We start from the raw sequence: 13,832 nt of genomic DNA, 5'->3' as shown, positions 1-13,832 counted from the left end.
ACCCTTGAGCTTACTATGAATATTCTTATTTGAAAATGTCTGCATCTACACTCTTATTGGGCATATACAATTAATTACAAATACTTGTATTGTAGATTTGAATAAATATTTACCTTATCTTAAGGCAGGTCCACACTTTTACGGATCCGGTTTTAATTTTACACACCTATATAAAATTTTAATTATCCTTATCTATTGAAAAAAAAAAACTTTTTGGACGATTAAAAATAATTTAGCAAGTATATATTTGTTTGTTATAGTGTCATTGTGCACACAAAGCATTTAATATACATTATTTATAGGAATAACCACTTTGCACTCTGTTCATAGGATCTATATGTAATTTAGTACTTACACAGACAGAGAATTCTTAATTGCCTTCATGGACCTAAAATCTTCAATTTTTTTAAACAAACTAACTTGAGATCTTTTTATCTTTAATTTTTAGCCTATATCATCTTTTTAAATTAACTTTTTAATACGTTTTGTGAAGAACGATTAAAAAAATAGATATTCCAAAAATGGGGGTATAGGTGTTCAAAAGGCTGTTTTGTGAAAATTTTCTGGTCAACCATAATAAAGTATGTTTTTTTGCCAACCTAAGATATAATTCTAAATAATTGTTAAGAAAAAATAGCATATAAACATGTAAAATTTTGAGAAATATTTAAAATAAAGATATTTTGAACTTTTTCTCTGAGAGATTTTGACAGAATCAACATAAATTTTTTAGTGTTTTCAAATAGAAATTTCAAATATTTTCTTGACAAATGAATATTTATTATTTTTTTAAGTCATAACAATAATTGGATGTGATTTGGTACATAACTAAATAAAATATGATGTTACACTTCTATATGTTGAATTTTTGCTGTTGCATTTTTAGAGGTATATACTCCGAGACAAGTTGCATGAAAATTAACCTGCAAAGATATGTTTTTTATGGGTGTTTTAGTTAGATTATGACTTACACAAGATTTTCAAATCAAAAAATAAAGAGTTTGACAGAAAATTCTGAAAGTACAGACCTACCTTAAATGACATATGATACAAATAAAAATTACATCTACATTATGAAGCATTGCATAAAAGTTAAAATCAATATTCTTGTTAATTTCTTTCATTTTACTTTGTTAAACATGGTTGAATGGCTATTTTCATGATATTTAAGGTCTAGTTTAAAATCGTGTAAAATCAATAACTAGTATTGCAAACTAGCTTTTAAAAAAAATCTTTATATTTTTAACTATTTTCCCCACAAGGAAATTATCTTTAAATGTAGAAAGCCGACGTACAAGATAATATTTTTTTTTAAAGAAAACAAGATGAAAATTGGTTTCATACCCTTTAAATGCCTTTTAAAAAATCTGAAATTTTTAATGTTAATTAATGGAATGAGATCCAAAAATTCCACCTTTAACCTTATCCATATGTGACTGATAAAACTGAAAATAGATTTTTTTTCTCTCGTTAATCTGATGTGGACATAGAGTAAAGGTCGACAGGCGATGCTTACTTCTTCATGGCAGTTGATCCCCTCTGGTGTTTTAGTGGTCCTATTTGCTGTGCTTCATTTTGTATTGTTTTAATGGTAATGAATTTTCGAGCTTAATTTCTGTTCGTTATCTCGATATTTTAAATTCTATATATTTTCATCTTAATCAGAGGAACTGGAAATCTTTCAAAGAAAATTACGTTTGTTTATGAACATATACCTTATTAAAATAAAATATGATTTGATTAATTTTACAATAATTGACAATATGTACTTGAGAATGAAATAGAAAGAGGAAATAGAAAACCACGAATTAATTAGAAAAAAGTTATTTATAATTACTCCACTTGAATGAATAGGAAATTCATTAAACGAAAATGATAATCTAATACTAATAAATGGGAATAAAACTCACTGATGAACGGCTCTTTCAATTATTCATTAATTCATTGTTCATTGAAAACGGAGCTATGTTACAGATTATCGCTTTAATTGTGACATTTCATCAAATTATTTTTCATTCAAATGCATACGGTAATTTACTTTACTGCATTCCCATTGGGTATGTTTCTTACTATGGCATTTGCTTTACTGATTTTATTTTAATTTTTGAATTCCAGAAAACATTGCCTTGAATAAACCGTCCTGGCAAAGTAAGCAATATTTACGTTATCGGGATCACAGTAAAACCGATGCAAGTAATGGCGTGGACGGACTGAAAACGGACCTCTCACATCATGGAGGACAATGCGTCATATCCGCTGAAAATCGTCCCACTGCCACCTGGTGGGTGAATCTGACATCAATTCTCAGTATACATCACATAACAATTTACTACAGGACGGATAATATTAAGTGGGGTAAGTAGCAAAATACTTTCATAACAGGTAGAGTTGTATATATTTTTTGACAAAAATAAAGTATAGGATTATGCATGAATGATATCGACCTTTCACATAAGACATAAGGTGGAGCATCCCGAACTTTAACACTAACTATAAACGTTTCATTTGATACGCGCAAGAGTATGCTTTACGTAAAAGCAATTTCTGAAACGAGGTAAGTTACTGACAAACAAGTGATGGTGGAAGAATATTGGCCAGCTCGCTTAAAGTTATCATTTTGTAAGTTCTGACCTCTTCAGCGAAAACAACACATCAATAAGTCAAATGCTGGCTGGCACTTTTCATACTAATTTTTAAGCTATATTTACACACTTTGAATTTTTCCGTTATTTCCTGATTATGACAAGGAACACAAAACGGATGTGAGCGGTCGTCAGGGGATGCTCACTCCTCCATGGCATCTGATCCCACCTCTGATGTTTTAGAGGTCCGTACCTGGTTGCTCTGCTCCAATATTTGTATTGTTTAATGGACTTTGAGCTTGAATTTGTTGTTTCCAAATATTTTATCATACACGATTTGTAACATATCCGTAATCTATAAACAAAACAGTGTATACATGTATTATAGAAAAAAGTTATTGAAAAAATTTAAAAGTCATAAATATGACGTGAAAATTATCATTTCGGTTCTTAACGTAGTACAATTGCTAATATTTACATTTGCTGTGTTTTTCTGCTAAGCTAACTATAAATTTGATTTGAAAACCATTTTCGTGTATACTCACTCTTAGAAATATAAAAGGAGAAAGGTGCTTTAACGTGACGTTACAATAAGGCTACAGCGACGTTAGTAAAAGTATAATAATATAGGGCAGCGAGAAGTTCAAATATAGAGTATATTTTTGGTGCTTCCCAACATGCAAAATGTAAATATAAGGAAAGTTTCGCTTCAGAAAATATGCCTACTTGACAAGTCCGTATGAATCATACACCAATAACTCACACAAAACTAAAAAAAACATTCCTTAAGTATTGTCTTGTTATTTCTAAACTCTTTTCTGTTTTTCATTACTGAAACATATTGGGATAACGAAAAGAATTAAAGGTCAAAAGTCCATTAAACAATACAAAATAGGAGTAGAGCATAGACGGATCTCTAAAACATCAGAGGTGGGGTCAGGTGCCATGGAAAAGTGAGCAATCCCTGCTGACCAGTCTCACCCGTCGTGTGCTCCTTGTCATGATCGGGAAAGAACGGAAATACCCGTCGTCAATTCAGTGTATAAATAATGGACTAACAATTAGTATGAAAAAAAAACAAAACATCAGACAACATTTGACTCAATGATAAATTGTATTTGCTGACAAGGTCATTGTATAGACCAAAGAACTTACGAAATGATGACTTTAAAGGAGACTGCTGATATTTTTGTTTCATCAAAATGTTTGTCAAAAAATTACCTCAATTTTAAAAATTGTTCATACGTAGAACATGCCTTTGCGTATCCAATCAAATGAGATATATAAACTCCGTTTGCAGGTGACGAAGTTATATTGTTGCGTAAGTACGGGAAGCTGACGATTGTTAAGTTAAAATCATCACGTTTATCATAGAGCTTGGTTGCTAGATTATCATTAAATTCTTTTTCAAGTAAAATATTCAAATACGAAACAGATGTGTCAGACTCTGAGGTATTTTTTATCTCAAGCTCACCGGAATATATCGTATCGGCACAAGAATCAAAACATGATTAAAACGTAAACCTTTTGTTTGTGTTGTCCATTCTATAGCTTAGTGTTGAGCCAACTCCCCTAACAATCCATTAAGTCACCTGTAAGTATCCATTCTTTTTGGAAAACTGCCCATTCTTTTAAGAATGGACAGTTAAAAACAAACAGAATGGACAGTTAAAAACAAACAGAATGGACAGTTAAAACAAACAGAATCGAAAGATACAGATAAACCTTAGCATGTGCACAAGAGGGAAACAAAAACAAATTAATATATTAAATACGATTTTATGTACATGTGAATAACAAAAAGAACTTGGAGATATAAGTTAATCCAGAACACAGTGTCTGCATCGGATCTGTTCGATTTTACACTTTTAAATCAATAAGTAAAACACATTATTTCAATTCACAAAACTTGAATTTTAATGACACAATTTCACATCTGATTAAGATTTTGAAAGCATCATTCCCTCGAGAAGAATCCATTTTAGGCATGAAGTAGGCTTATATTAAATCCATCACCCAGAAAACAGTTTGCACCATGAAAACTACACTGCTGCGGTGAATATTTCGGTAGCAAATAATTAAAATTGAAACATTTCCAGATTTGATTTGATATACATTTTCAGGTCGAAGTTTAGCCCATGGCTATCCAACACTCGGAACACAATTTGAATTTCAACATTACACTGCTGCAATTAATATATCCTCAAAAATTGAATTCTAATTTAAAAAAAAACACATTTCCAGTTTGAATTCGAAATATCTGTATTTGTCGTTTTCAGGGGATCAGAGCTGGGATAATGTTTTCTTTTACGCTTACTATTCTCTGTGTCCAGATGAAAGTATCACTGGTTGTGTGCATCTTTTGGTCCCGATTTCGATTCTGTCGTAATTATATTCTCTCCATCAGAGGGAAACATGTTTGCCTTTACAACGCAAAATATAAACTGATTTTGAGGAGTTGCATTCTTATATAAAAACTAGCATCCCCCAAAATCCACATGTAAGTGTCCATTCTTTTGACGAAGACCTTTTGTTATTTGCAACTGGAAACACAATAGCTATTCAATAAATTGCTGTGCACCCCAAGCTTACCTGTAGCTGTCCATTCTGTCAACAATGAATTTATAGTATGTGTGCTACCTGTGTTGCACATTTTTTGTTAAATTTTCAGAACAAAGAGAATCATGTTTTAAGTAGGATTAAGGCCTAAAACTGTCCATTCTGTGAGAGAAAGAACTGATCTCGGGCCTACAGCCCTCGATTAGTTCTTTCTCTCACAGAATGGACAGTTTTAGGCCTTTCTCCTTTACTGAAAGTTGCCATTGTTAGTTTTCGATTAGCCAGAATCTAGCGAGAGTTATTTCCCGTTGGCGGCCATACTGGAGGTCCAAACGCTTATATTCCTTCATTGTTCAACCAATATAAAAATTTTATAAATGCTATTTTGAATTAGAAATCATTATTTTTCTGAAGTATGTAAAATTTTGGAAGCCTCCTATATTTGAAAAAAAAAATATTTATTAAAGATTTTCCACCAAATATTTCTTCTACAACCTCTTAAACTTGGTAACACATAGAGGGAAAATCACCGAGTCGACCTCCAATATGGCGACCAACGGGAGGTAACTTTCGCTAAATTCAGGCCTATCGAAAACTATCTATACGCCATCGATATATTTAAATGTTGAGTTGAATGCCACAACTAGTGTTTTCTTCCTTTCACGTATACGAATTTGGACAAATTCTGCTTCATGTCAATACAAAAATAGGTGCTTATAACGGTGTGCAATTGGTATCCTTGGGAATTCCAATAGATTGTTGGAAGACCTGGTCTCCAAAAACCAAATAGATATTGTCAACCCGAAATCAAGCATGTTTTTATGTCAACTTATAAGTATGCGTGTGTACAATCAGAAAGTTTTTTTTAACAAAATAATTTTGTAAATGACCAAAGACAAGGCGAGTAAATTTACGAGTTCAATTTTTAACGAAAAAAAGCAGCTGTCAATGATATAAATAAGCCTGGATTTACTTATCTTGTGGAATGGCTGTGTATAAAGTTGGAAAGTATAAACTTTTTTTAAGCTGTCGATTTGGCTAAAAATCTTTTGATTTCAAATTGTCCAACATTTTTATTTTGGAATTTTTAAGTATCCATATCAGATTTAAGCCACTTCTTGAATATATTGTGGCAGAGTGCTCTTGAGTTTTCTCCTTCACTACAGCTAATATCTTAGTGAGGAGAACAGAAAGAGGCTTGGTTGAGCATTTACTGGTACCCGCTTTGTATGTTTGCCGTACGGTTTTTTTTTTTTATGAAGTTTCAGAATCCAATATTGATTGGATATATATGATATTTCAGATTTATAAAAATCAAAAACTGTTATATCAGCTTTTTAAACATTAATCAAATGGGTTAAATAGAAAAAAAATCTCTGAGCAAATTCCTGGTAACGTATCTGATTTCTTGTATGGAAATTTGTTAAAGCAGCGATGTTAAAACACTTATTTTTTGCCCAAATTTTTGTTGACCATGCTTAGAAATGACAGGTATAAGAGTATGGGAAAACTCCAATTCAAGCATATACGTTGATATTTTTAATGCATGATTTAAACATTTTCTCTCAGCTTAAAACCTCATCTACATAAAATGATGGTCAATATTTGGATTTTCTTATATTTCTCTATTGTTTGTCAAACCTCCTGCTATTGGAAGCTTATATCAATCTACGCATAATTTCAGATTGAAAATATTTATATTTCAGGTCCAATTAATGGATATACAGCACGATTTCTAGGATTTTACTTATACGTATCCAACACAACCTACAGAAATGACGGTTACCTTTGCTTGCACGACACAAACTACACCAGGTCCACCATTCCACCTGTTGTAAACATAAGTTGTCCTGTACACGGGCAATACGTCATTTACTATAATGAAAGACTTCAAGGAGTGAAATATCCAGCTGACTACTCCTCCGATGCATACACCGAAGTGTGTGAAGTCGAGGTCTACGGTAAATAATTACCGAAATTTACACTGCATGTTTACATGTGTATAAAATAATGTGATTGATTAGAAAAATGATTGCACATCAGAAAAAGGGATGAGTAATTATTCTACAAAAGTGAAAATTGACAGATAAAAAAATCCATACACAAAACAACAAACAACAACAACAACAAAAGAAATTAGGCAAATGAACAAATCAGTAAGACAAAAATGCATACGTATGAAAAAAAAAATAACTTATGATGATGTTAGATCGAAAATTTTTGTTACAGTAAGGCTGAAAACTATAATACAGGATGAATAAAAGTGTGTACTTAACTGTGGCTAAATTTGTGTTAGCACTGGATATGATTAAATATAAGCGTGGCAAATAATGGATTGGAGAGGGAAAAACTAGAACTCCCAGGTAAAATCTAGGTCACTGGGATATTGTATGGGAAAACATTTTGAGTAATTAGAATCCTCACAAAGTCAGTAAATTACTTGTAAAAGAATTAAGTAAATTGAATTCATAAGCTCGTGTTTATGCACTGTTGACATATTTACATCTTCATCCTTAAATGAAAGCATGATTACAGCTAGATGTCTAATTTTCTTTACATTTTGTTTTTGAAAATTGTTGTTATAACTTGTATATAAAAATATACACACCGTCAATAGAAACGCAACCCCCTAATTTTAGGGTGAAAATTATATACAGCTTATAACTATGTACCAAAAAAGTTAGGACATCTTTTACGTCGCCAAATCAGTTATTTAACGGTTGAATGAATTTCTTTCCATTACCGGAAGTTGCTTTTTAGCTTGTAGTTATAATCTGTATATAATTTTCACCCTAAAATTAGGGTGTTGCGTTTCTATTGACGGTGTGTATATTTCAAAAGCATGTACTACATACATTTTAATAAAGAGAAGCAATATTCTAAGAGTCTTACATGTACCAGATCTGACGTAAAAGGGGAAGCTTTTTTAAAGTGTTTATTTTTCAGGATGTCCAACGTCTGGATATTTTGGTCCTGATTGTTCCCTTAGATGTCATACAAACTGCCAGGAATATTGTAACATCGAGACTGGGGTTTGTTTAGGATGCAAACCAGGCTATGTTGGGCAATATTGTGACAAAGGTTTGTAATGCAATTATTGTCTTAAAAAATACAATTATTCATTATAGATTGCATTTTTTTTTATAAACAATAAATTTTATTTTTTTAATATTAAAAAAACCTGTCCATACCCCCCCCCCCCCCCGAAAAAAATATATCTATTAAACGGATCGCATATTTAAAACACAGTTTACAGACTATAATCTGGACATTTTTTTATTTTCAAAGACGGAATGTCGGAAATTAAAATGATGTCATGCAGTCTTCAATTTCATTTATTCAAATCCAGACTATATAATAATATAAATATTGATTTTTTTTATTTGAATATGTTTTTTATTCACCAGAAAAGTATCAATATTGACCGAGGCGAAATCGAGGTCAATTTTGATATTTTTCTGTTGAATAACAAACAATATTCAACATCAAAAGAGTCCATAATTGTAAATTATTGGAACCTTTGTTTTTTTTTTCAAAAACCACCGATATATTACTTAGACTTGATAACAAATGCATTTCTTATTGAAATCTCTTTTCAGAATGCAGTGGAAGACGTTATGGACAAAATTGTGAAGAGTTTTGTGGAGACTGTCTGAACTTTGAACAGTGCCATCACGTTCATGGAAAGTGTCAAAATGGATGTGAACGAGGTTATCAGGGAACCAGATGTACTGAAAGTAAACATATTTTATCTGTGGTGCAATAAAGACAATGGATTTTGTCGTTAGAAAAGAACATTTTAAAAAAAAAGATCAATATTAACATAAATAAATCAGCAGAACTATAATTTACATGAATTCTTTTGTGCCAAATAGTTAATTGTATGTGATGACATAAAAACTCCGATATTTAAACTCTATGATAAAATTTGTGCCATTTCAAAATCCTCAGGATTAGCATTAATTACTTTCCTACTACTATACATTTTTTGTCTGTCTTTAAGTGTGTCCAATTGGATTCTATGACAAAAACTGTGAGAGGAAATGTAGCCCGAATTGCCTCTACTCCAACAGATGTGACTCCAAATCCGGTGTATGTCAGGGGGGTTGCAAAACGGGATGGGAAGGTGTCCTTTGTGACAAAGGTAAATACACACAGCATGGTATTAGGAATCCTACTAATATTTCAGGGAGGAAAGATGTTAAAAATTGGTTCTTTGTGTCTATCAGTATATTTTGAGAAACAGTCACAAATAAATCTCTGATATAGTCCCTAGAAGTTCTACTTTCTAACTTGAACTTTGAACGAAATCTGAACGAAATCTGAACGAATGGTGAGCGAACGATGTGTGAATGATGAACGCAACGTAGTGAGCGTGTGTGAACGATAAATGAACGCAGAACGCTAAGGGAGTGCAAAGTAAACGGTGAACGAATGGTGAACGCAAGATGAACGATTTATTTGGAATTTCTCTGATCTTTTTCTTGCATTGAAGCTATCCTAATGTATTCTAATGTCAGGTGCTAAAAAACAAATTATCATTTCAAAGATAAATAAATAATAAAATAACATAAATTTTACAAAATTTTCCTAAGAAAGACGATACATGCATATTAAGTAAGATAATTACTGTTAGTTTCTTACGATATTTTCTGCACATATGGCCAGGTAAAATTAATCTTTAGATTCTCATCCTAATTTGCAAAAAAAATTGGGGCGGGTGGGCGGATTTTATTTTTTATTTTTTATAATTGTTAATTTATATATAGGCCTAAGTATCAACAAAACAATGGACGCCCCGTACACATTTTTTTCATTACCTTAATGCAAATATGAATAGATTTAATTCTTTTCATATTCTTTTAAATTTATAAAGAAAATTTTTGCTTTAAAAGTTAAATATTTATTGTTAATTAACAAATTATCAAGTACACATTATACGGCACACCCTGAACAAAATGAGGTGGGGATACCAATAAATTGTGTATGCGCGACTTCTTATTTTGCAAAATCTATATAAATGTTCTAATAATTATTCTACTGAAAAATCTAGATTTTTCTTAAGTCTGTCTACGATGTTGTAGATTTTTTTATTTCAAAGCTAAGTCACACAGCTGGAGATTGTTATGTATAACTTGACCAGGTGTCATTTTCCTCGTCTATTTTTACTTAGTTACAATCTCTCCACATACTTGCTCCTGCCAGTGATGGTATCTATATGTGTTTATGCTATTTTTTCTTCTCTGCCTTCTCTATACTGACAAAATATCTTTTCCTTACACATTTAAACTGCTTTTATTGCCGATTTTTCTCCATTCTTCACATGGCGTTTTTGCTATAAATAGCGACACGCGACTTTTAATACAGACGGGAGATAACTCTTAAACTTTGACCCAAATTCTTACTGAAGAAAATACATGAAAATACCCAAATATCAAAATAAAAAACGTCGGGGCGGGACATTTTGAGAGGGGCGGGCGGGGATGAGAATCTAAAGATTAATTTTATTTGGCCTATATGTAATTAATTAAGAAATAAATTAGATGCTTGTTTTCTTAGCTTATATCTTTTTAAATTTCATCATAACCCAAGATTGTCTCTGATTGTTTTTCCCGTTTAAAATACTTACTTTAATTTTTTAAATTAAACATACATATTGATAACTTATACAAAATAAACTTTAGGGAACTTCGATTCAATTGCTATCAAGATTTTTTTTACGCATCCCAAAAATTGCTTAGTCTTCATATGCATCGATAATCGTATCCCAATATCAAAGTATCTAGTGTGTTTCGTTTATGCTTCCTTACTAATCTTAATGACTTAATAAACTTATGACCGAACACTACAACAATAGCTCGATAATTTATAAGCATGATCTATTTTGTATATCTTTTTCATCTTGTTTTTCTTATATACTTTTTTTTAGTAAATAAATACATGTTTAGGTGTGCATATTTAAAGTATAAATTGAATTTCAATTTATGCATAAAAATGGGCAAAATCATTGATTCTACTTGTTAAAGACTGTAATGAGAAGAATGGAACGAACTGCAATATACGATGTGGACACTGCCGAGGAGGAGCCGTGTGTAATCAGATTAATGGAGTCTGTCCCAATGGATGTGCTGCGGGATACATGGGAGAAAGTTGTACAAGAGGTAGTATAGCAACCGCTTATGATAAGACGCAACTTAATGATAGAAATATCAGCAAGCATTGCAATGCAATGCTTATTGAAATGAATTATTGCATTTATAGTTGAAATATTCTCAACCGCAAATACTTAATCCCCGCTTAAGGAAAGAATTATATGAATGTCAATATCGAGAATGTTAACTTTTGATGCAATAAATTATTACTGATATCTCTCATTGGATATTATTATTTGTCTAGGTTCAATCAAGGGTGTACGGGAATTAGCCGGGTTTTATTCCATACAACCTGAGACCGAAGGCCAAAGGATGTATGGAATACAACCTGGGGTAAATCCCCGTACATCCTTGATTACCTGGATAACGAATATATTTCCTATGTATCCAAAAATTTTTTGTAAACATCAGAGTGTGTCAATCTATCGATAAGATAACTACATACTACAATGCATCGTGACGTCATGTTATTCGATTTTTATCATAGAAAATGTATGCATTATGACATGCTTTGTTATTTTGTATGTAGCTTGTAACACGAGCTTTGATTGGTTACAAAGTCGGGTGTAAAAATCTGTGCACCAGACTTAAGCTGGGTGTAAATAAAACGTAACGTCACAATGCATACATTTTCTATGACACACTCTGATGTCAACAAAAAAAAAATTATGGATACATAGGAAATACATTCGTTATCCAGGTCCAATCAAGGGTGTACGGGGATTTACCCCGGCTGTATTCCATACACCCTTTGACCTTCGGCCTCAGGGTGTATGGAATAAAACCCGGGGTAAATCCCCGTACACCCTTGATTGAACCTAGATAACTAATGATATCCCATAGTTGTAACATCGCAATGTTTTTTTTGGTGGGAGAATGGAGAAGTAAAATAAAGTTCATTTCTATATATATTATTGAGTGTTTTTATCCCATCGCCATTCCTTGGGTATAAGGACACAAAAATCATATCCAAACACAAATGAAAATCCTATATGTTCACAAAATGAGAAAAAGTGTATTTTTTATGGCAGAATGCGCCAGTGCTTGGTATGGTTTGAATTGTAAGCAGAAATGTAGTGCATATTGTAACAATACTGGAGTTTGTGATCACGTGACTGGGTCCTGTAAAGGTGGTTGTAAAAGTGGATGGCAAGGTGTGAATTGTTTTGAAGGTATGATTTCATTTTATTTCTATGTCAATTTATTTTTTCTGTTCAATCTATATTTCATCAGGTTTCTTGCAATTTCATTCGCAACGCCAAAAAATGTTTATTATATGTGGACTAGATCATTTAGAAATAATTTCATAATACTTCGACAAATTGTGGATAAAACTTAAGCCAGTAGCAATTTTAAGTTTTTTCATCAAACAATCTTTTTATAGTTGTTTGAATACAGTTAAACTTCAAAATCTAGAAAAGTACTCGATTACCAAAATATTCGACAATTTAAGTGTTTGATAAATCAAATTTCAGCTGTTGTAATGAGAAAGAAAAAAATAGTTCAATAGTATCTTTGAGATATAGATAATTTTCTGTAATTTTGTAAAGGAATTCTGGGGGAAAATAGAATATATGAGTCCAAAAATCAACATATGTATAAAATATTTTTTCATTTTCTTTTTGGTCCTATCCGTGTTTCTTTGAACGATATACTTAATTTACCTTGACAGAAGAGACAAACATTACTGGTAAAATCGAATACGTTAATTCAGCCAGCACCTGTGATTCACCCCACGTGTTTATATCTCTGTTCTGTATCAGTATTGTGGGCAGTTTTCTGCTGGCTGGTATATAATAGTTTCAATCGGTCAAGAAGAAATCAACGATCAAATATATATAAAAGTTTGCTGACAAAATGCTCTATTTAAGGTATGTATCATTTATTTTAGTCCTAGAAATGGAGGTCACTTGATATGTAGATGTTACGTGTACGCTGAAAGATATCAACTCCTTAAGAAAAAATAACATGTCAATTTATTTTTTCTGTTCAATCTATATTTCATCAGGTTTCTTGCAATTTCATTCGCAACGCCAAAAAATGTTTATTATATGTGGACTAGATCATTTAGAAATAATTTCATAATACTTCGACAAATTGTGGATAAAACTTAAGCCAGTAGCAATTTTAAGTTTTTTCATCAAACAATCTTTTTATAGTTGTTTGAATACAGTTAAACTTCAAAATCTAGAAAAGTACTCGATTACCAAAATATTCGACAATTTAAGTGTTTGATAAATCAAATTTCAGCTGTTGTAATGAGAAAGAAAAAAATAGTTCAATAGTATCTTTGAGATATAGATAATTTTCTGTAATTTTGTAAAGGAATTCTGGGGGAAAATAGAATATATGAGTCCAAAAATCAACATATGTATAAAATATTTTTTCATTTTCTTTTTGGTCCTATCCGTGTTTCTTTGAACGATATACTTAATTTACCTTGACAGAAGAGACAAACATTACTGGTAAAATCGAATACGTTAATTCAGCCAGCACCTGTGATTCACCCCACGTGTTTATATCTCTGTTCTGTATCAGT

At 31.6% G+C, this 13,832-nt stretch overlaps 1 protein-coding gene across 1 annotated transcript; it reads left to right on the top strand.

Annotated features, from left to right (window-relative positions):
• Positions 1 to 1,929: 1,929 nt before the first annotated feature.
• On the top strand, positions 1,930 to 13,090 carry LOC134229155 (multiple epidermal growth factor-like domains protein 10). Its single transcript, XM_062710859.1, has 9 exons — positions 1,930 to 2,029; positions 2,116 to 2,355; positions 6,848 to 7,102; positions 8,088 to 8,222; positions 8,741 to 8,878; positions 9,145 to 9,285; positions 11,168 to 11,302; positions 12,325 to 12,465; positions 12,966 to 13,090. Exons 1-9 carry the CDS (start codon positions 1,966 to 1,968, stop codon positions 13,088 to 13,090), a joined length of 1,374 nt encoding a protein of 457 aa, XP_062566843.1. The 5' UTR covers positions 1,930 to 1,965.
• Positions 13,091 to 13,832: the final 742 nt, after the last annotated feature.

The sequence above is a fragment of the Saccostrea cucullata genome, unplaced genomic scaffold, assembly GCF_032062105.1.
Source record: "Saccostrea cucullata isolate Sc308-1 unplaced genomic scaffold, CSIRO_AGI_Scuc_v1 ctg572, whole genome shotgun sequence".
NCBI classification, from domain to species: Eukaryota; Metazoa; Mollusca; class Bivalvia; order Ostreida; family Ostreidae; genus Saccostrea; species Saccostrea cuccullata.
This window is presented reverse-complemented; position numbering and strand designations above follow the sequence as displayed.

Excerpts from the sequence above, each read along its gene's own strand:
- LOC134229155 (XM_062710859.1), top strand. The coding sequence starts at position 1,966 with ATGTTACAGATTATCGCTTTAATTGTGACATTTCATCAAATTATTTTT. Across the intron at positions 7,103-8,087 it reads GTGTGAAGTCGAGGTCTACG|GATGTCCAACGTCTGGATAT; the intron begins GTAAATAATTAC and ends TTTATTTTTCAG. Across the intron at positions 8,223-8,740 it reads TGGGCAATATTGTGACAAAG|AATGCAGTGGAAGACGTTAT; the intron begins GTTTGTAATGCA and ends ATCTCTTTTCAG.